The following is a 23,821-nucleotide window of genomic DNA, read 5'->3' on the forward strand; positions in this document are numbered from 1 at the left end:
AGTACCCTGATGTAATATATTTTTAATACTGGAGAATTATAAATTGGAGTGCTTTTTACAAATGTCCTTTTATCTCAAGAATTATACTTGAGTCCTTTAGAATTAGTTTTTCTACCTGCCTTTCTTTGTCTTTTTCATAGTGGTGATTACCCTGATTTGCCTGTTGATTCTTTTTATGTTCATCCTATCTAATAAAAGAGTAATATGCAAATTAACCGTCACTCCGCAACAAAAGCTGGCAGCACCCATAGTGGTCCGGGGCGGGTCACTGGTGGTGTCGCCCCAGCAATGTGAGCCCAGCGTCTGCGCCCCAGCCGCACGGAGGGAGTGGAGGGTCCCCGACCTGGCCACGTGGAGGGAGGGGAGGAGCCTCGGGCCAGAGGCCAGGGCGTGGGATGGTGGGCTCATGGTGACGCAAGCCCAGTGTCCCCGCCCCGGCCACATGGAGGGAGGAGAGGGGCCTTGGACCAGAGGCCGGGGCGAGGGACGCTGGCATTGTTGCAGGCCAGGCTGAGGGACCCCCTACCCCCTGTGCACGAATTTTGTGCACCAGGCCTCTAGCATATGTATAAAAAGAATTGGTCATTGATATGGTTTTCCTTTGTTTTTAGTAGATAGAATGTCTTTCAGTTCACTCTCCTTTATAGATAATTTTGATAAATTCAATTAAGTATATTTCTTTGGCCAGAACTATCTAATAGAAATAAGATTCAAGCCATATATTAAAATTTTCTAGTAAGTACATTAAAAAAATAAACAGGTGAAATTAATTTTAATATATTGACCCAATATATGCCATTATTTTAACATGTAGTCAGCATAAGTATTAAGATATTTTACATTTTTTTGAATTAAGTCTTCAAAGTCTGATGTGTATTTCAGATTTACTGCATGTCTCCATTCAGATTAGCCACATTTCAAGTGTAAATAGTCATATTTGGCTAGTGGCTACCCTACTGGACAGGGCAGTTCTAGACACAGTCTACTTTCATTTCCTCCTTCTCCCTTAAGCCTCTGGAATTATAATGAGAACAATAAATGTACTAGCATTTATTGTTAGTACTGCTCATTATCATATGGCCTCCTTTCATTATTTACCTTTTCATGCATTTGTCTTGTCTCATAGCTAACCTGTAAATTCTTTTTAAGGCTGAAACTATAGACTAATTGAATCTCAAGGTTGGAAATGGCTTTATTATTATTTTTTTTATTGATTTTTTTACAGAGAGTAAGGGAGAGGATAGAGAGTTAGAAACATCGATCAGCTGCCTCTTGCACACCTCCTACTGGGGATGTGCCCGCATGTACATGCCCTTGACCGGAATCAAACCTGGGACCCTTGAGTCCACTGGCTGATGCTCTATCCACTGAGCCAAACTGGTTATGGCTGGAAATGGCTTTAAAAAAAACCCATTAACTAATTCTTCTCTTGATGCATGGCTTCTCTGTACCCATTCCCCTTTAAAAACCATAGGAATCTACTTAAAGTAAAATCCAATGGTCAGGGCTTCCACCCACCCTAAGCCACAACTTTTCTGGCTAGTGCTAGAAGGCAATTTTCTTTTCAGGATCTGAAATCTGTTTCTCTTAAGTGTGCACTTCTTAAGAACACATGAAACAAATCTGTCATCTGGTGAGTCTTTACTTATTTGGAGGCAGTCCCAGTAGCTTTTCCCTTTCTATAAAAATCCTTCCAAGTTCAATCACTACTTCTTCATTGGTGGTACTTTTGAGTTCTTTCCATCATTTTGTTCTCCTCTGAAATAATTCCAATTTCCTTGAGGTCTTCTTAAAGTGCTCAATCTAGAACTGAATAAAGAACTCCAGATGTGGTTTGGCCAGTGAAGAGTATCACTGGGTCACTATTGGCTGCTTCTCTATAAAAAACAGTTCAACCAGGTCACAAGACACATTCCTATGAGAAGGGGGGATGGAAGAGCAAATTATTAACACATTATTAACTCATACTGTAACAGGGTATAAAGTATAGACTAACAAAACTTACAGTCTAAAACAGTGATGGCGAACCTATGACACGTGTGTGAGAGGTGACACGCGAACTCATTTTTTTGGTTGATTTTTCTTTGTTAAATGGCATTTAAATATATAAAATAAATATCAAAAATATAAGTCTTTGTTTTACTATGGTTGCAAATATAAAAAAACTTCTATATGTGACACGGCACCAGAGTTAAGTTAGGGTTTTTCAAAATGCTGACACACCGAGCTCAAAAGGTTCGCTATCACTGGTCTAAAAATATTAGTTTCATATTTAAGCATGTTACAGGTAGTAGCAGTTCCAGTTCTCCTTTTCACCGGTCTTGATCACAGTAGTCCAGCAAATGTTGATGGCTAGCCAGGTCTGAAACATTGTGTCCCAAGATATCAGCAATAAAACCTGCAGAGAGAAAAAATGACAGACGCTGACACACACCAAAGAGAACATCAAAACCACCTGAGAGTGGGAATGTGAAACTGCAGGTCACCAGAATTCCTTAGTTCCTCTCTTTCAACAACCCCTCTTTTAAAAACCCCTGCCTGCACTGAGATGCTAAGACAGGCTTGGAGATGAGAGTCCCCCATTTTCTCCAGTGATGAGCACTTGAATAAACCTCTTTCCTTCCATCAGAACCTGCATCCGGTGTTTGGCTTCAGGGTGGCAGGCAAAAGCCTGAAGGTCCTCTGGGCCGGTTTCAATACCATCTTTACATGCCCAACTTTTAGTCCAGGACTATACACGCATACACTGCACAGTTCTTGAGGTTAGTCAATTTTTTCCTGAATGTTGCCTTCCTGTTGTTTTCAATTTAGCCAGAGAATCACCAGGCAGTTTGTTTTTGGTGGTGGGTGGTCCAACCAAAGAGGCAAGTAGCAGAGATAACTTGAAGAGAAGTGCACTGAGAATCCAGAAAGCTTAAGGAAAGCAGGACTCGAAACCAGGGAACCCTGTACAAAGTACGCAGCAGCCGGGAGCTCTGGCTGGTGATGGCATTTGGTGATGGCATTTCCCTGGTTCTTCACACATAGTCACTGCTCTTCTCTCCTTTGCCTTTCAGAGGAATGCTTTTCTCCATGCCTTCACTTTACAGATCGGGGCGGGAGGGAGATTCGGCCGACTCCAGTAATTGCAGGGTGAGACTCTCAGCCAAACAGCTGGAGGAGACAGCTCCAACAGACCTGGAGTCACCATTTGGGGAGCGCCCTAGCCTCGGGCCAGGTCCTGCTCGGAGCTCAGCGGGCCGGGGGCGGGGCGGCCGGCGGCGCGCGCACGCGGGAGGGGCGGGGCCGGAGGGAGCGACGTGCCTACGTTGGCGCCGCGGGTGACGTGGTGGCCCGCGCCGTCTCCGCCCCATCCCTGCTTGCCGGGTCTGTCCGTGCGTCTGGCGGTAGCGGTCTGGCCATCCGCGCGCGCTGTGACCTGGAACAGCGAGCGGACCCGGGCCAGCCCGGCGTTAGGGTGCGGACCAGGGCGCGGCGGCGCGGCGGCCTCCTGGCATCCCCAGCCCTGCCCCGCGGCCCCACCTGGCGTGGGAAGTCAGAGTAAAACCGAAAGGGAGGGAGGCGCGGAGCCCGAGTCGGGAGGTGAGGAGGTGGGGAGGGCGGCGGGGAGGGGGCGCCGCGGCCCCGTGGGGCTGGCGGGAGGCGGGGGCTGCGGGGAGGGCGCGGCGGGCGGGCTGGCCCCTCGGTGGCGTTCGTTCAGCCCGGGAGGCCGCCCCGAGCTGTCACCCTCTGCCCGGACCCGTCCCAGACCTCCGGCAGTTCCTCCCATTCCTGGAGTTTGTACGTGGGGCCGGGATCGCAAAAAGGACCCGAGCCACACATTTCCCAGGTGTTAAGCCACGGAGTGAGGACCACGTGTGCTGATTATTCCTTCCTGTGTGTCGGTAATTACTTTTCATTAGTGGATGTGTGGTGTGTTTTCTTTTCTTTTTTCGTTCCAAAGTCGTGGTTACTTTTTCGTTTCCTTCACGTAGATTCTGGGAGGGAGTGCTGCTTCCTTGTGTTTTTTACCCCTGCACTGAAAAGTAAATAGACTGGGCAGGGAGCTGACCATAGTGAGTTGTGAGTGGGTTTAGCCATCGGGCAGTCTAGAATGTCCTTTTGAAATAAGTGTGTGTGTGTGTGTGTGTGTGTGCGCGCGCGCGCGCGCGCTCGCTCAACAGGTTTCTTATCACAAATTGGCTTATTCATTGAATGCAGTGTGTTCTTGTGTCTTGCTATTCTCTGGTTTAAAAGAAGCGTAGTTTTAGTGGTAGCTAAAAGTTTGATACGAGCGAAATCACATGTGCAGTTCTAAATAGTAATCATATTTTCTGTTTGCCCCTAGGTAAAGTTAGATTGAACAGCTGATATTTCCATCACCAGATTTCATGTTTCATAGATTGAAATTATTTCTCTGATTTTCAAAGTGTTGTCAAAAGTTAAGAATTCAACTTTGGCTTCTACTCTGCATTGTGCTCCTGTTCATCTTCCGCTTGTAATGATAGTTATAATGATTGTTACAATGATAGTCTGGCATTAGAAAAAGTTTCCCTAGAGATGCCAATTAAATGTAGGCTAAATAATTTTATTTGATTGAATTTATTTTTCATGATTTAGCTTGCTTGATCCCTGCTAAACAGTTTTCTTTTGTCACTAATGTTTTCTAGCATTTTCAAATACTTGCTAGGTCATTTTGAAATTGTCAGTGATTTTGAAACCAAGTTACTCGGTTTCTATAGCTAAGAAACATGGCATGCAAATATGATAAAGGAAAACTTACATTCCATTCCAAGAGAGAATGCTTACTGATGAGACAAGTTGTCTTTTTAGAAAATTTTCTTTACTTTTAAAAAAGTGAATAAGAATGTTTAACAAGCCTGTCTGTGCGTCTGGCTGTGGCGGTCTGGCCATCCGCGCGTGCTGTGACCTGAAACAGCGGGCGGACTCGGGCAAGCCCGGCGTTAGGGTGCGGACCAGGGCGCCGCGGCCTCCTGGCATCCTCAGCCCCGCGCGCCCCACCTGGCGTGGGACGTCAAAGTAAAACCGAAATCAGATGGAACAGTATAAAAATGTTAAATTCTGGTCTTATTTACGATAGAAAGAAATATCCTTCCATCTTGATTTAAGAAACTTAGTTATGAAATTCTACATGAATGGTTTATAAGAAGAAATTAATATGAAGGTGATACTCCGTTTGCAAAACTAAGTTTAGTACATTTTCCCCCAGTGTTGGATGCATTTTCTAAAATGAGGCCTGCTTAGGTAATACCTTGGAGACTCACTAAACAGTTTTTTCTTAGCATTCTTTAAGGAGTGAAGGAAGCTTTGCAAAAATATTAGTACTGTCTCTACTCCAGGGGTTGAACTGGTAAGGAACAACTTAAAAATCATTTCTGGGAAGCTTCACAGATTAATGCTCTGAGTACACATCATTGAACAAATATTTATTGATTTCTTTGGCACAGGCCAAGAACCATGCAAGATACCAGGGAAAAGTAAGACATACACTACTTCTTCACTGTTGGAGATATAATCAAGATGCTGGCTTTGTGAGACTATTCAGTGAATTGACTTCTGGCAAGGAAAAATACTCATGTATGGCCAGTGAACGCTCCCTTGACCAACCTGAAGTTTGCAAAATGAAGGTTTTGTCACTGATTTAAAAAGTGAAAAAGTCACTGATTTTGACCATCAACTTGGAAAAAAAAATGAGGGAGTTTGAAGAGTGACTGATTTTACATCAGTTTTTTTTGGAGCTCTTCTGTTTGTATTTATTAGAAACAGAACACTGGAAGAACATTGCTGGAATTCTGAATCCAGTGGGGCGTTTGGCCACATTTCTTGACATCATTTGACATGTTTGACTGTATTGGTTTCTTAAAACCCCTTCTTTCCTCGGTTTTGAAGATAACACACTTCTGTGTTTGTTTTCTACCAGCCTTTTTTGGTCTTCTACTGTAGAAATTCCCTTTTATAAACCTTTTCCACCTATTTATTCCTTAAAGGCTCCTGTGCTGCACCTCTTGCTGCCTTTTCTTCTCAGTCTACACAAAAATCCTTGGGTGATTTTTTTCTCTCTCTTCTAGTGGTATTCCTCATGATTCTGATATTTAGATCCTAAGCCAGTCTTCTCTCTTCCACACCTGAATATTCAATCTTTACTGTACATTTCATACAATGTCGTACAGACATCTCACATTCAACTTGTTTGTGATTGAATTCATGATATTCCTGCCATTCCCCTTCCAATAAAAGAAAATCCCCGTCGTTCAGTGAATTGTACCATCATTCTGATCTATAAATGTGGAAGTCGGCCTTGATTTTTCCCTCTACCCCACCACAAATACAGATAATCAGAGCAAGCCAAATAGATTTGATTTAATCACTTTGATTCATCCACTCTCTTCTGAATCAGTATCATTACTTCAGTTCCGGAACCCATCCTCTTTGTTTTTCATCTGGATTACTGCAGTAATTTTCTAGTACCTTTCGCTTCCCCATCTTGCCTTCCTGTGGTCCATGCCCTTTACTGCAGTCATGGTAATACTTATTAAACACAGCTCAGGTCAAAAACTCTTTGGGAAATTTTTTTACTATCAAAATAATTTCTATACAGCGTAACTTATGAGGTCCTTCATGACCTGGTTCTTACCTATCCCTCCAGCTCCATCTCTTATCACATTACTCATTGACCACTACACTCTATTCATCTTTTCAGTTCCTTGAATGTGAAATGTTCTTACCCCTGAGCTGGAATATGTTACCCTCTTGACCTGGCCAACTCTTCATTCTTTTTTTTTTTTTTTTAAATATATTTTATTGATTTTTTACAGAGAGGAACAGAGAGTTAGAAACATCGATGAGAGAGAAACATAGATCAGCCGCAGGCACATGCCCCCGACCGGAATCGAACCTGGGACCCTTCAGTCCTCAGGCCGATGCTCCATCCACTGAGCCAAACCGGTTTCGGCGAACTCTTCATTCTTGAAGTCTCAGTATAAGAAAGCTGCTTCCCCTTCCCAACTCTCTTTTTGTTCTGATCATACTCTTCACTGGCCACTTTTATAGCGGTTTTCTTTTGTATTGAAATAGCTTGTTTAATTGGCTTGTCTTCCCCACCAGACTATAAACGGCACAAGGGCAGGTACCACATTGATTTTGCTCACCATGGCCACCTGCCTAACATGTAGTAGAAATACTAGTCAAGAAATTTCAGTTAAATGAATGAAAGCTGTTTTTGCATTCTACAATGATTTTCCTTCTGAGCCCACTCCCACCCTAGAGTTTCTAACAAATACCGACTTTTCTTTTACCCTTGCTTTTGCTTTTCTGCTCTATTAGCTTGAGATTTCAAAAATGTTTACCTGAACACTAATTTTAGAATTAAATTTATGCGTGTGTGAGTTTTTGAGTTCTTTGAGAAAAATGGCGTAGTGAGTTGAATAAATCACATTAGATTTTGATTTCTTTATGTAAATTTGGAGTAAATTTATTAGTTTGTAGAACATCTTATCTCTTCTTAAGAACTGAAATACATTAATCAAATAATTAAACTAATTTCTGTGAAAATATATTTTGAAGTATTGAAATAAAGATGATATAAGCATTAAAAAAATATGTGGGAATCCAGACCTGTAAATATGGTCCTTTTTTTGTGGCAGCTTTGGCCTCCCTTTATCCCAGCAGTTCTCAACCTGTGGGTCGCTATCCCTTTGGGGGTTGAATGACCCTTTCACAGGGGTCGCCTAAGACCATCGGAAAACACATATATAATTACATATTGTTTTTGTGATTAATCACTATGCTTTAATTATGTTCAATTTGTAACAATGAAATTGGGGGTCACCACAACATGAGTTACTGTATTAAAGGGCCACGGCATAAGGAAGGTTGAGAGCCACTGCTTTATCCTTTTTTGTCAATCCATCCATTATGCAAATATTTATTGAGAATTTACTATGCGCCAGGCACTGTTTTAGGTGGCTGTGGATACTGAAGTGAACAAAGCAAAGTTCCCGCCCTCATGGGGCTCATTCTCTTGGATGAAGCTGACAGTAGACAGAATATATGTGTATATGTGCATATGCACACATCTATTCTCTGTTGTGGCTTGTGTGGCTCAGTTGGTTGGGCGTTATCCTGAGCACTGAGGGGTTGCCAGTTTGATTCCTGGTGAGGGCACATGCCTGAGTTTCAGGCTGGATCCCAGGTAGGGGGTATGTGGGAGGCAGCTGATAGATGTATCTTCAACTCTCAAGTGGATGCTTCTCTTCCTCTCCTTTCCTCTCCCTTCCTCTCTTTTTAAAAATGAAAAAAATTCTTAAAATAAAGCATATATGTAATTTTTTAATGCAAAAATGAACGTCTTTTTTAGTATAGTGTGTCCCATGCAAGTATGTCTCAAATGTTCATGGGACATATTATACTGAATTATTTGTTGTTTACCTGAAATTTAAATGTAAATTTATAGCCTATATTTTTATTTTATGGAATATTCAAGAATGTGGAAAATTTCAGAAAATAATGTAACAAACACTGTTGTACTTGCCATATAGATGTAATAAGTATTAATATTTGCTTTATTTGTTTCAGGTATTTTAAAAACTATCGTTAATATTTTTTCTTTTGCTGCTCTCTCTCAATCCATAGAGAAATGATTATATTACTATTGAAGGAATACACTACCTTGGAACTGATATATAGAGTTCTGATACATGTTTCTATACACATATTTCTGTGTAATGGGATATAAACCAAGGCATAATGAGAGAGAATGAAGGAATGAAATGGCACTTAATTAGGTTGGTAAAGAGAAGGCTTAAGCCGAAACCGGTTTGGCTCAGTGGATAGAGCGTCGGCCTGGGGACTGAAAGGTCCCAGGTTCGATTCCGGTCAAGGGCATGTACCTGGGTTGCGGGCACATCCCCAGTGGGAGATGTGCACGAGGCAGCTGATTGATATTTCTCTCTCATCGATGTTTCTAGCTCTCTATCTCTCTTCCTTCCTCTCTGTAAAAAATCAATAAAATATATTTTTTTTAAAAAAGAGAAGGCTTAAAGTAGAGTGCCAGGTATCTTCAACTATTGAGTCACTCATTGAAAAAGAGGGCTTAAATTTGACAACGTACTGACATTAGTACAGATAATTTTTTAAATGTTTTTTTCAGGTCAGAAAGCAGCATCCAGTATTTAGTGACCTAGTTATTGTATGGTCTACTCTATACTTACATGGAAACTTTCATAAAACATTGAAAAACATCACTGTTCAACCTATACAGATGTCATTTTTATTAAAAAAGTCAACAAATATTTTTCTAATATCTTCACGGTAAAAATTGTGAACCAGCAATCCTTAGAGAAATGATTACATTAGTATTACACAATTTAAGGTAACATGCTGTAATTTTTAAAACATCAGAGAAAGTGAATTTCAAAAATATGTTCCTAATGTTTGATGCTTTATGATGTATGGTGCTTCTTTTAGTATTAAATTTTAAAAGTTGGAGGTGTCATTGGCAAAACCTGTTTTTCCTCTGATTTGTAGCGTATATAATTTATGCTAAGAAAAATGACTTAGAAATTAGAATATGAGAAGGAATGAGAAATATCAGCCTGAGCCTTGCAAACATCTTTCAGTTTAGGAAGCTGTAACAGTGGATGGAATTTGGTAGGGAAATGATGGTTCAGGCCACATTTCTGACTGACATAACATAAGGGATGAGAGTACCCTATTTTTAGGAATAAATAACTTTTATTCATAAATATTGAAATAAATAATTCAAATCAAAATGTTAAATAATGGTCACGACAATACATGTTTTCAGAAAAGTCAAGTAAACATATATTAAATGCAATATTGTAGCACAATAGAATTCTTACTATCTATATGTTTGTTCTGGTTCATAATACCTAATGAGTTGGTAATTTCCTTATCTGTTTTTATATTTCATTAGAGGCCTCACCTGCGGGATTAGGCTGAAACAAGCTCTCCAACATCCTCTGAGGGGTCTTGGATTGTGAGAGGGAGCAGGCCAGGCTGAGGGACCCCACCAGTGCACAGTTGGGGCTGGGAGAGACACAGGAGGTTGGCCAGCCAGGGAGGGATCGGGGGAGGGTTCCAGGGCGTGTCCATCCCATCTTGCTCAGTCTCCCTCAGTGCTCAGTCCCGATTGGCCAGACCCCAGCAGCAAGCTAACCTACCAGTCAGAGTGTCTGCCTGGTGGTCAGTGCATGTCATAGTGAGTGGCTGAGTGGCCTTGGCATATCATAGCATACTATGCATAGATTGCTTGAACGGCCAACTGGTTGACTGGACACTTAGCATATTAGGCTTTTATTATATAGGATGAGTACCACATTAATTCATTTGAATCCTGACTATAGTGTCTAGTTAATCTCTCCTGAGAGAAAGGTGGAGAGATTTCATCTGCCGCTATTACCAAATGTGTGTCAATTTTTTATATGTAGTGTCAGTGTTAGGGCTTTTTAAGAATTTCCTCTACTATGCACAAAACAATAAGTGAAGATTAAGGCCATGAAACCCTTTGATAAATATTTTTTGGATTTACGGTGTATAATTCTAATTCTTTGGGTGTAAAACTTGAATCAGATTTCTAAAGGATCACCAGTTGCAGAGCTCACATTGAGGAATGTAATGGTGCTCCATGTAATTATGGTAGAGAGAAACAAGTATACAAGGTCAGGAAAACCCTTTTTTTGTAAACAGCTAAGGCTTGTTCCAGGGCATCACTAGAGTTTTGGTTTGGTGTATGAGGGTACTTCGTGAGAGGAGAATACCTCTCAAAAGTAGGTTCACAGTTGTGAGTTTGCACAGCAGAGAGATTTCAATTCAGATTAATCTTTGAAGGGCTTATTAAGGGACAGGCATAAATTCCTTGTGTCTGTCTTTCAGAGCCCCATAGATTGGGGTAGAATGAGAATTTTGCCTTGCTCAGATCATCTGGGCCAGGATCTTTTCCACTGAACCTGTGTGGGGAAAGATCAAATACACACTGCCTAGCATGCAGTAGGTCACCTCCAGGTGTCCTGTAGAGTGATATGTGTGCTTATTTGATCCCTGTGGGAATTTCTAATCTTGTTCTCATATGGTGCTGATAGTTATTCTAGCCACTTGTTTCCCAGGGCATTTAGAAGAAAAGCTTTTCTGCCCTGGCAGATGTGTCCCAGTTGGTTGGGCAACATCTGCGCAAGGAAAGGTTGCTGGTTCCATTCCTGGTCAGGGCACATGCCTGGGTTGTGGGCTCCATCCCCAATAGGGGGCCTGCAGGTAGCCAATCCATGTTTCTCTTTTTTTCCTTCTCCCTTCCCCTCTCTCTAAATATTAAAAAGAAAAGCTTTCCTTACCCCCCCTTTTTTTTAAGAGTAAAATTAATATAACTATAGGGGTCTTCTGTAATACAAAGGCCATGTGGTTTATGGTTATGAGCCTGTCTAGGTTTAACCCCTAAGGGTACCTTTAAATAGGAAAAGTGGAGTTAATATTAAGTAAGTAGTTGGGGTATAAGAACCTCATACAAATTTTATTTTTAACAAACCATTGTATATTTTGATTTATATAAAAATATACATATAGGGTGGGGCACAAATAGGTTTACAATTATGAGTATGCAAAACAGTTTTTTCTTGTTTTATGATATATTAATTGTTGCATTGTTGTCCAGACGGATAACTGTAAACCTACTTTTGCCTCACCTTGTATATATGTGTTTGTCTTTTCCTTGCTTTTTATGTTGTCCATGCTCCAAGTCTGTTTCCTAATTTTATTGGACACTATTCAAGAGCAGTTGCTTTTTGCTTAGGAATGAATTAGGATCTAAAGTGAACTTTTTGGGTGGAAATAGAGAATAATTAAAATTTCCCTTGAAAATCCCTTAGGACATTAGGTTGTCACAACATACTGTCTCTCAATATGTCCTGTACAACTATGTTTTTCCTTCAGACTTGGGACATAATCACAGTTTCTTCAGATGATCCAGGTGAACAAATTGGCTTATGTTTAATGGCCATGTTTTATGTTCTTTTTTAGAAAGGGAACATCGTTTTAAACATTGGAGTCATACAATGTAGCAAGATGTTCACGGTTTGAGATGCATATGGTGATTGAAACAGTGTAAGGGAGCACTGTATTCTTATTGCTTATTCTCCATTCATCTAGAACATGTATTCAGTATGTGAAATAGTGGGCATAGTCTCCAGTATTATTGTTGTTGTTGTTTTAATATATATTTTTTTATTGATTTTTTATAGAGAGGAAGGGACAGGGAGAGGGATAGAGTGTTTGAAACATCGATGAGAGGAACATCAATCAGCTGCCTCTTGCACATCCCCCACTGGGGATATGCCGGCAACCAAGGTACATGCCCTTGACTGGAATCGAACCTGGGACCCTTCAGTCCGCAGGCTGATGCTCTATCCACCGAGCCAAACCAGTTAGGGCCAGTATTATTGTTTTTGTTTGTTTATACCTTTTATTTGCCATATTGTGTTTGATTGATTCAAATAATTACATATGACTCCACTACATTAACCAATAAGGTATAATACAAGTAAGGAATAGAAAGTAAAAATTCTAGGATTTACTATGAAATATGACCTCTTTTTGAAGTTGCATAATAGAGGGGTGTGTGTGTGTGTGTGTGTGTGTATATATATATATATATATCTCTGATGTTTTTTGAATTCTGATCTTGACAGTGCCCCAACTCAGTGCCATCTGATCTGTTGATTCAGAAAGTTGGTGGTGATCCAGAAAACTTCATGGTGGGTTTCCCAATTTGAGAAGCCCTCCAGCTGACTTTGATGGACACTAAAGTTTGAGAATGTCTTCTCTGTGCTCTCCACCGACTCCTGCTTTGATTTCTTCTTTCAAATATTCCAGAAAGTGTTACTGAGAAAAATACAAATGTGATTCCCTGAATCATCTTGTTTCCAGAAATGCTTTCCAAAATTCATTCCCGATGGGTAGTTGAAATTTAAAATGGATCATTTTGCTTTCCTGATTAATTTTTTTTTTAGTGTGATATAGAGAATCCAACTGCTCTTTTTCCCAGCAGTTCTGATACCATTTCCTTCCTTATTTGCAATGCAGTCATTTGTTTTTCGCTTCATCTTTTTTGTTTCTGATTTCAAATCTTATTTTATTTTGCTCAGAAAATGTGACCTGTATTGGGGTCAGCAAACTAATTTGGTCATCCTGAGCCCAGGAATGACTTTTACACTTTTTAAGTGTTTTAGAAAAAAAAGAATAAAACTAAGACTATGCAGAGGGCAGAGAGACTGCATGGTGGCCTGTCAGACCTAAAATATTTACTCTCTCTCTTTAGACAGGAAAAGTTTGCTGATCTCTTGATCTAAATGATGCTTAATTGTTGAAATTTATTAGATTTGCTTTATGGCCTAGTAGACACGGACCATTTTAAACTGTTACTGATGTACTTGAAAAGAATATGTATTTTTCTAATCACTAGATACAGGTTTCTGCATATGTTTATTCAACTAAACTTACTAATTTCACTGTTCAAGTCTTTTATGTCTTTACTGAAAATTTGTTGCTGATTTGACTGATCAATAATTGATCAGTTATTGAACTTTCATTTTGATGTTGGGCTTGTCACTTTCTTTAAGGTCTACTTATTTTAATGCAATTTCAACTTTCTTTTTTAATCTCTGGCACACATAAACTAATTACTAAGGCAAACCAAAAAAATACATTGTATTTTTTGCTGATCTAACCAAAACGAAAAAGGTATAATTTTGATTCGTTCACGCTGGAAAGCTATTGTTTCCTTGGCAGTTGTCATTTTTTATTTAGCAATATAAGGGACAGAGGTCAGTGCCCCTGACCAAATAGTCAGGTATTGCAAGTTTTAAAAATTCTTGTGGCACACCAGTTGAAAAATCCTAGGGCTGGACAGTTCTTTGTTGTCAGGAAGCTGTCTTGTGTATTATAGGATGTTTACCAGATCCACTGGCATCTGCCCACCAGAAGCCAGTAGTATTCCTCCCTCACCCCCCAGTTGTGACAACTTAAAATGTCACCAGATATTGCCAAATGGGGCAAAATATTCCTATGTAAGAACTGTCTTAAAGACTTGTATAGTATATGTGACATTCTCCAGGGAGCCATGCCAAATTTTGTTACAATAAGCAATCTTTAACCAGGATGAGCTCTAAGAGTATCCCGTAGATAAGGACTCTGCTCACAGTAAATATTATTAGTCTGTTTGCTAGGGGGTTAGTTGTTTAGCTGTCAGCGCCTAAACAAGGAGATTAGATCAGGTCATCTGACTTTTTCCTTCTCTGGGAGTTCTTCCCTTTCTTCCCCAGCTTCTTTAATTCTTTCCTCTCCTGTTCTTTAGCTTCTCTGTTACCTTTATCTCTTTTTCTCCCGTTTTCTTCCTTTTACTATATACCAAATCATTATTGAGCGACAAAAACATGAACCTTACTCTTTGTGGAGTGACACAATACATAAATAAGTAAATAAACAAGTATATGTCAAATATTAATTAGTGCTATAAAAGAGAATGGAAATTTTGTGCTTTGATAGACAGTAACTGAGTAGTTGCCCTTTCTTAGATTGAGTGGTCAAGAAAGGTCCCTCTCAGGAGGTACCTTTTAAGCCAAGAATTATGTGTCAAGGAGTCATCTATGTGAACATTGGAAGAGCATTCTGAGCAGGGAACCACTAATACAGATGCATTTAGGTGGAAACATGCTTTAAAAAACCAAAAGCAGTGAGACTTTGAAAGCAAGGGATAATGTGAACATAAAACAGTATTAGAGAAAAGATGGGCACGTGCTTTCTTTCCTCTCTGTCAGTATTATTGTCAGTAGTAATGCAGTATGTGAGACCTGTACTACTTGGGAATCTGTAGAACTTATTTTTAAGTAATGCTAAAGTAGTACCCACCACATGTGTTTTGTTTGTTTCTTTTTTCTTTTTCCCAACATAGCCAGTATGTTATTAAAAAATAAACAAGTTCATGGGTACAAAATGTGTTGAATTTTATTCAACATTGGTAGCAATTGCTTTTTTAACTAATAGTGTTTATTTTTCTCTCTTGGACAGGTCAATTTGTTGAGTGTGATTACCTCTCCCACCTCCTCCCAACAGATAAATATCATATTGTTTTGTTTCAGTTTCTGGTTCCTCATTGTATGGATCACTGATTGAATTATAGATGGCTTTACCTCGACTCACAGGAGCCTTGCGCTCCTTTTCAAATGTCACCAAGCAAGATAATTATAATGAAGATGTGGCTGACTTAAAGGTAAATTTTTTAAAGATGAAAACCATTATAAACATAGGACATGGGCAAATATTTGACATTTTTTCCTTAGTTCTATGTGATTAAAATGGTATGTTTTAGCTACTGAAAAGGGGAATATGTATACCAATGTTTACTAATGGGAATATACCAGATGTACCAGTTAATAGTGCGGATTTTTTTCAATAGATGGAGTTACACATATGTTGATATATATGCGATTTGATATGTAAGCTCTTTTATTGTATTGACAACAAGCTTCAAAACTTCACATGTCAAATTTCCTGAAGGTGTTAACATCATAGATATATTTACGCTTAAAAATGTCGAATTTCGTGCCCCCCCAAAAAAAGTATTTGCAGGAAGTTTTAATTCATTATTTGAAGAAAAGTGCTACTGAAAGTTATCGTATACTTTGGGAAGCTTATGGTGAACATGTTCCATCTCAAGATACTTGTGAACGCTGGTTTAAATGCTTTAAAAGTGATGATTTCAATGTGAAAGACAAAGAACATCCAGGTCAACCGAAAAAGTTTGAAGACCAACAATTACAAGCATTATCGGATGAAGATGCATGTCAAACTCAAAAACAACTTGCAGAAAGATTAAACGTTGCTCATCAAACAATTTCCGATCATTTACAAGCAAGGGGAAAGATTTTAAAGGAAGGAAAATGGGTGCCACATCAACTGAATGAAAGACAAATGGAAAACCGAACAGTCATCAGTAAAATGTTACTTCAGTAGCATGAAAGAAAGTCTTTTTTGCATCCAATTGTGACTGGCGGTGAAAAGTGGATTTATTTTGAGAATCCCAAAGGCACAAAATTATAGGTCAACCATCAACATCGACTGCAAGGCCAAATCGCTTTGGAAAGAAGACAATGCTCTGCGTTTGGTGGGATCAGGAAGGTGTGGTGTATTATGACCTCCTAAAACCTGGTGAAACTGTTAATACTGATCGCCACTGCAAATAATCAAATAATCAATTTGAACCAGGCTTTGATGTAAAACGACCACAATGGGCCAGAAGACACGGCAAAGTAATTTTGCTTCATGATGACGCACCATCACACACTTCAAAACCAGTTAAAGGCACGTTAAAAGATCTTGCCTGGGAAGTGTTAACCCACCCGCTGTATTCACCAGACCTTGCTCCTTCAGATTACCACTTGTTCTGATCAATGGCACATGCACTTTCTGAGCAGCACTTCAAGACATACGAAGAAGTGGAAAATTGGGTCTCTGATTGGTTTGCCTCAAAACAAGAAAAGTTCTAGTGGGACGGTATCCACAAATTACCTGAAAGATGGGGGAAATGTGTAGCTAGCGATGGACATTACTTTGAATAAAGCACTTTTGATGTTTCTCTTTGATCGTGTTTTCTTTGACTATAAAATCCGCATTATTGCATTATTAACTGGTACACCTGGTATATCTGTAGCTTGAGGGACCCTTATGACTATATTGTCAAAGAGAATAATCAGAACTATGGTATAGAGTCCTTTGTTAATTTTTCTGTTGCTAAGGGTCCTGCCAGTTAATTTCATAATTTAATCCAATAATTTACCCCTGGATTATCTGAGTAAGTTTTTGGGTCTATGGTAAGATTCTTATTTGATGGAGAGAAACAATGATTTATACCATAACATGGGAAAGATGAATTTTATTCTTTTAAACTCAGTATCTGGTCTCATAATTGACTTCTGTCTGGTCATTATAATTGGTTGTGAAATTTATAGTCCTAAAGTTATATGAACTTACGAAGGAATGAACCATACAATATAGTATAAGAAGGAACTTGCTTTGGTCTAGTACACATGGGATATTACGTATTGTCATCTTAATGTAGGACTTTTTGCTTTTTATTTTGCTGTATGAAAATAATTTCATGATTATTCATTGTGATTAAACCTATAAAAAAGCTTTTATTAAACATATCTTTTAAACAAATGAGATTCTTTTTAATCTTATTCAAGTAAGGTTCCTTCTCAGAGCTGTAAATTTGGATGTGAATAGATACAGTTTTCATTTTTTGTCTTGTATAATGTAATGCAAAATACATGCGGTAAGTGATGGATTTGAGAAAACCTTTAACCAACATGTCACTGTATTTTGCTATGTGTTTCAGATGAAGCGATCTAAACTTCATGAACAAATTGTAGGGCTGGACCTGACGTGGAAGAAGATAGTAAATTTTTTGAATGAAAAACTGGAGAAGAGTGAAATGCAAAGTATAAATGAAGACTTAAAAGATATATTGCAGGCTGCAAAACAAATAGGTATAGTTTTTTTTTATTTTTATTTTAATAGAACCACTAAGGTGCAAAAATATATTTCTTTTAAATTAGAGTGCAAGGCTAAAATTTCCAAGCAAGTATTCATAATTATGAAAGACTACCTTATCTATTAAGGAGCTTAGGATACAGTCAGGGAGGCAGAAGTAAACAAGTAATTATAATACAATCAAACATCAGGAGTTTATAGGAATTAAGAGTTTGAAAATCACTGTCTTGCTTGAAGTAAGGATAGGGTGAGCTAAAATTTTAATGTAGCTTGAGGGACTCTTAAAAGCCGTGTAGCTCAGTCAAGCTAAACTTCTCTTTAATTCCTGTCATACACTAACAATTTCATCAATTGATTGTACTTAGAGGAAATTATAATTTGATAATGTAATTACTTATGTTAACATGCTACTATTCCCAAGGTTGAAAACAAAACAAAACAATGACTGGTGAAAATCTGAGTTTGTTCATTGACATTTACAATTGCAGAATCTGATAACTAAAAAGCATAATTAAACTACTGTAGTTCTAAATTTTTCAAATGCAGGTTTGTTACTTATAAAAGGTTCAGACCTATCCTCTTGACCCTGTGTAATCTGGTCTCCACCTTTCTCTCTGACTTCAGCTCATCCGTGCCTTCACTCACGGTGCTTGAGACACATGGTCTTTTCTCATTTCCTCAGACCCACCAAGTTGGTGTCTGTTTTGGGGTCTTTGCACTGCTGTTTCCCTTGCTGAGAATGTTCTTCTGCCCTAATTTTAGAGTGGGTAGATCCTCTCTTTTTAGTCTGAATTCCCCTAAAAAAATATTTTCTTAATGAGGCCCTCATTGACCATCCAATCTTATGTTGGTACCTGGTCATTCTTTATCTTATAACTCTTGGTAACATTTTCTCCATAACATTTATCATTATCTTATTTTTGCTTGTTTGTTTATTACTCATGTTTTGGGAATAGGATATAAGTTTCATGAGAATAGGACCTTATTTTTCTTGCTGAACACTTCATACTCAGTGCTTAGAGTAGTGTTTACATATTTTAGGACTGTAGTGAAGTTTCACTTGATAAATAAAAAAAGTTTTCTCAGGTGATTTCTTAGTTGAGGGGAAAATTAAATCATTACTTTACCATATGCTAGGTTGGCAGGTTTCTTTCCTACACTGGCTTTGAACGGTATTTCTGGTATATTTTTTACACATGAAGGCTTATTTTTGCTCATCAGATCTTTAAATTTACTCAAATATTTTGACTTTGATATGTCATTTTGTTACCATTGGTTTGTAATATAGTATATTATTGAATTTAAATACCCTCATTATTTTAAGTTGTGAAAGTACAAATGAATGTCATGTATGTTTTTGCATTTAGTTGATTTTCTGAAGTTCAGGGCTTTAGTAAAAATTGAGTTTGCTGAAGCCTAGGTGAAATAGAGCACATTTTGAAGAAATTTGTGATAGAATTTAGCACAGAATTACATTTTATATTTTAAGGATGTAGAGGCAATTAGGTTCGTTGGAAAATAGTAGGGAAAAGCAGTCTCCAGTCCACCTGGATCACCTTGACTGGGATCTAACCCCCTGGGCTTCACTGTCTTCAGTTCTAAGATGTTAGGGCCACTGTGGGGTGGCTTGATAAAATACTTTTCAAAAACTGTAGGGTGTTTTTTCTCTTCAGGAGTTCCATTATAAAAATGTCTCAATACTTAGCAAAAACAGTACTAAAATACTGAGCTTATTCAGTTCTGTGACTAAATTATTTCTTTATATAAATGATGTAGAAATTAAGATTTTAAAAAAGTATCTTTTAGATTCTTCCCAAATGTCTCTGACAAGTCAAAAATCATTGTTTTAAATACCAGTCATTAAGTGTAAGCCTAGATGTTTTGCCTGTTGGTGAAACATCTGATTCATACTCAGGGACTAATCTATTGACTGATATATTTTAGAAATTGATTATTTTGAAATGTAATGTTTCAGAAGAATATTTTCATGACAGATGAAATCTTAGGGTTGGACTTAGGTAAATGCTCTGTTATATATACTTTTTAATGCTATGTTTAAGTTGAGTAACTTAGCTTTAGTGAAACTGATATTTGACTAGTAGTCATCTACTCTTTCTGAAATCCTAGATTCTTTCCATTCTTGTAGTCTGAGGCCAGAATATAAAAATACTGCTGATACTAGAAATGTAATTAAAACTGGAAGCATTGAAAAGATTAGTCTCATGGTAAATATGTCTTTGTGATTTCTCTTATATCACTCTTTTAGCACATGTATTTTTGGTGTAATTGCATTAAAAAGATAGAGCAAGAGAATAAAGAACAATCACTTATATTTCAATTGAGTATGATATAATAATCTGAGGTATTTGTTTAAGAACATGTACATCGACTAGTTAGAGTAATAGGTATTTTAAGCTGGTGGGGATATCAGGGAACATGTTGTCCAGTCCCTTCATTTTGTATGTGAAGAAACAGGGCTCATCAAGGTTAAGTGAATCCCATGGTTGATTTGTGGTGAAGTTAGGCCTGGACCCAAGTTTTAATGTAGAGACATAATGTAAATCCTAGATTCTTTACTTTCCTTATAGTCAGAGGTCAAGTCCTGTCAAGTATACTTTTCAGCTACTCTTAAATTCACTTTCTCTACATACTTACCATTGCCCTGGTTTAAGCTTTTACCATCTGATGTTTGAACTACTGCATTAGCCTATTTCCTCAGCCTTATTTCCTTATTCTGCTTCTGCACTGTGACTAGACTGATCTTTGTAAAAAGCATGCAAAGCTCATGTTTATTCCCAGCTTACTCTTTAGACCAAATTCGTTAGAATGGACATTAGAAAAACTCCTGTATGAGTTGAAACAATGTACCTTTTCATCTCTTTGTCATTCTATCATATGCAAGCTTTACTCCTAACATATGCAGTGTGTACTATTTTAATTTCCTGAACAGTGCTTAGGTTGTTTTTTCCTCCTTGTCATGTATGTGTTATAGTAACTTTCCCCATTGTGTTCTTCTGGGGAAATGCTTCTCATCTCTTTAGAAATAGTTTAGGCTTCATTTATGTCCTGTTATTCCTTTGTAGTCTTAGTATATAGTGCTCCATTGGATTATCATCCATTCTATACTTTTTCAGAGCACTTTCTCATTATTTGATAATTGTTTACACCAGTCCTTTCATTGATGGAAATAATATTCTGGGCTCTTAATCTTAGTTTATCCAAATACTCATTGTAGACATAGCTGTCTCCTCAATGGATTTTGAAGGAGAAACAGTCATATTAGCCTATCTTCTGTGCGTAATGAAACTTTGTCAATACATTTTATGTGCTTCAAGTAAAAATATTTTTGAAAATAAAGAGGTTAAGATTGAGAGTGGCAGTTAGCAAAATCCATCATGTACAAGGCATGCATCTCTATTAGAGTTTTAAATTATTATAGAATGTTGATTTTCCACTATTTTATCATAGAAGTTTTAAGATTTTCACAGCGTAGATAGAAACTAGAATGGGGGTCAAAAATGGTGGGAAGTCAGCAGAAGAACCTGACAGTTCTTTAATCAGCTCTGTAACTGAATTTCTCTCTCAGGCTGGAACAGGGTGATCTAATGATTTTACTCTGGTCTAGATACAGAACAGGACTCAGTCATAATTGAACTATTTTTTTTTAAGCATTTACATTATTTTGCTATACACAGACCTTCTTTTGCCTTCTCTAGTTTATAACCCCTGTTTTATTTGGGCTTTGATATTTTTATGCATTTTACCTTTAATAAGTTTGTCTTTAACAGAAGTACAAATCAAAAGGTTGGTTGGACATGACTGACTTATAAAGTGTGGTTTAGGGAATTTGGGAATCTATTATGTTTTTCAAGTTGTTGAGGAAATAAGATTTTACTATAAAAAATGAGGAATCAGAACCGAGTGCGGAAAGCATTTTATAAAGCGATGACTGCAGAAGGAGGTATATATAGAAATTAGTAGGATCTGACAATTCTGTATGGAAGTAAGGGCATGCATATTCTATATAATAAAAGGCTAATAGGCAAATCAACTGAACAGTGGTATGACCGGTTGCTATGATATGCACTGACCACCAGGGGGCAGACACTCAATGCAGAAGCTTCCCCCTGGTGGTCAGTGCACTCCCATGGGGAGCACCGCTCAGCCAGAAGCCAGGTTCACAGCTGGTGAGTGCAGTGGCGGTGGCGGGAGCCTCTCCCGCCTCCGCAGAAGCACTAAGGTGTCTGACTGCCAGCTTAGGCCCGCTCCCTCTGGACGGGACATCCCCCGAGGACTCCCGGACTGCGAGGGGGCGCAGGCCTGGCTGACGGACCCTCCCAAGTGCATGAATTTTGTGCGCCGGGCCTCTAGTAAATAATAAAGGCCTGTTGTGTATAGAGTGAAGCAGGAGGTTTTTCATGAATATTTGTAAAAAAATAACTATCTTGAAAATTGTAGATTCCAAAAAAGTTCAGTGTTCCACTTGACATAAACTGGCAGACAAGATAATTTAGAACAGCTCTCTGCTAAGAATAATTAGAAAAACTGTCAAATAGAAAACAGTTTGACTGCATCATAGTACTTCCAATGCAATAAAAAATTATGGGGCCAAGATCTAACAGCATAAATAAACCTAGCAAATCTGATCCTGGCATTTGGGCCACTTTTATCTGAAGTTGACTAGTCCAGAGGAGGAAGCCAGATGAAAAGGAAGGATGAGAAGATGAGCAGAGCTCTTGACAGATTCAGAGGACTAAGATGACTAAAATAGACAAAGGAAGAAATAGAAAATCTGAATATTTGACTGTTAAAGAAATTGAATCTGTAATTAAAAACCTTCACACTAAGAAATCTATATATGCCTCAATGGCTTTATAGGGGAATTTCATATAATGTCATTTAAAATATGATGGTACTGTAGATTATAGGAGGTTACATGCATATAATAATCAAATGTAATGTACTATCCTTGATTGGGCACAAGACTGCTAACGGCTTGGCCTTTCTTTCATGTCTGTTGCCTTTGTTCACCATGTGTGCGCGACTCCTAGCCATCATATCTCTGCACTAGATGTTTCCTATTTAAATTTTTTGAAAGTAGATTATGTTGCTAGATTTTCTAACAATCGAATCACCTTTGCATTCCTCTAATAAACTATAGTTACTTATACTGTATTTTTAGATATATGGATAGATACAGTAAGCTAATGTTTAGAATATTTGCAACTATTTTTGTACCATCTTTATTTCATTTTCAGCTTTAAGTTTTCATAAAATTATTTTCCTATAGCATAGGATAATTTCAAATTATGAGTTAATATATGTGGTACACATTTAGTTCTGTCATTTACTAGTGAGTAGCTAATATCATTAATCCAGTTTCCTCATATATAATATGGTGATAGTAATTCTTTGTATGGTTGGTGGGATATGAAGCAATACTACAAAGTGCCTAGAGTACAGCCTGGTAAATGGCTGTCAGTGAATAATTTTATTATAGTCTAGATGTTCCAGTAGACATTGATAGACAAATAGTTTATCTATGCGACTATGATAGATGTACTGGTATGTGCCCAGTGATGATATGGTACAAAAAGGGGAGGAACTCTGCTTGGGTTAGTCAGGAAGGAATTCATAGAGAAGGAACTTGGGAGAGAATTAGATTGTGTTTGACTGTTTCAGGGACAGAGTTATTTTTAAATTTCTATATCACAAGAAAAATGACAAAACAAAAGAGCTGAATAACAATGAAAATCATAGATAACTTTGCAAATATATTGGCTGTATAAACAGGCAGTTCAGATTATGTGGGGATATGACAAAACAGCTGTAAATTGAATGGATTGTAGCAATGGCAAGTGTTGGAAATAAGATCAACTCTTCACAGTTTGCTTTATCAATATATTATTCTTCATTTACAAATTATTATGATTCCTTAGCATACGAAAATTTACACTACATTCCTCAGTAGAAGCATTTTTGTACCTCTACTTGTAGTTAAAGATTGTAATTAATTTTCTTTATAGTACTGTCAAGGCTATAACTATACGTTTTATAAATGGATGCTGCACTGACGTGTATACTTTATATAATATTTTTATAAAATGCTTTTTCCTTGGATGTTAAAAATTTTTTTTAAATGCCAGTTAAATCTCAGTGAGCTATGTGATTTGTTCAAAGATAGTTTATTTCCTTAGTAATGCCCACAATAACGGAAGCTTATATATGATATTAAAACTTTTTGTTAGCTCTTTGGTTGCTTGGA

At 38.0% G+C, this 23,821-nt stretch overlaps 1 protein-coding gene across 1 annotated transcript in view; it reads left to right on the top strand.

Annotated features, from left to right (window-relative positions):
• The first annotated feature begins 3,377 nt into the window (after nt 1-3,377).
• ASCC3 (activating signal cointegrator 1 complex subunit 3) overlaps nt 3,378-23,821 on the top strand; it is a 252,026-nt gene continuing 231,582 nt past the window's right edge. The window contains exons 1-3 of the mRNA XM_070418020.1: nt 3,378-3,582; nt 15,144-15,274; nt 17,402-17,552. Coding sequence (XP_070274121.1) covers nt 15,185-15,274; nt 17,402-17,552 — 241 coding nt within the window. The 5' untranslated portion in view covers nt 3,378-3,582; nt 15,144-15,184. The remainder of the gene's footprint in view (nt 3,583-15,143; nt 15,275-17,401; nt 17,553-23,821) is intronic.

Source organism: Myotis yumanensis, unplaced genomic scaffold (assembly GCF_028538775.1).
Source record: "Myotis yumanensis isolate MYYU_CA2020_CCGP unplaced genomic scaffold, mMyoYum1.0.hap1 SCAF_6, whole genome shotgun sequence".
Lineage (NCBI taxonomy): Eukaryota > Metazoa > Chordata > Mammalia > Chiroptera > Vespertilionidae > Myotis > Myotis yumanensis.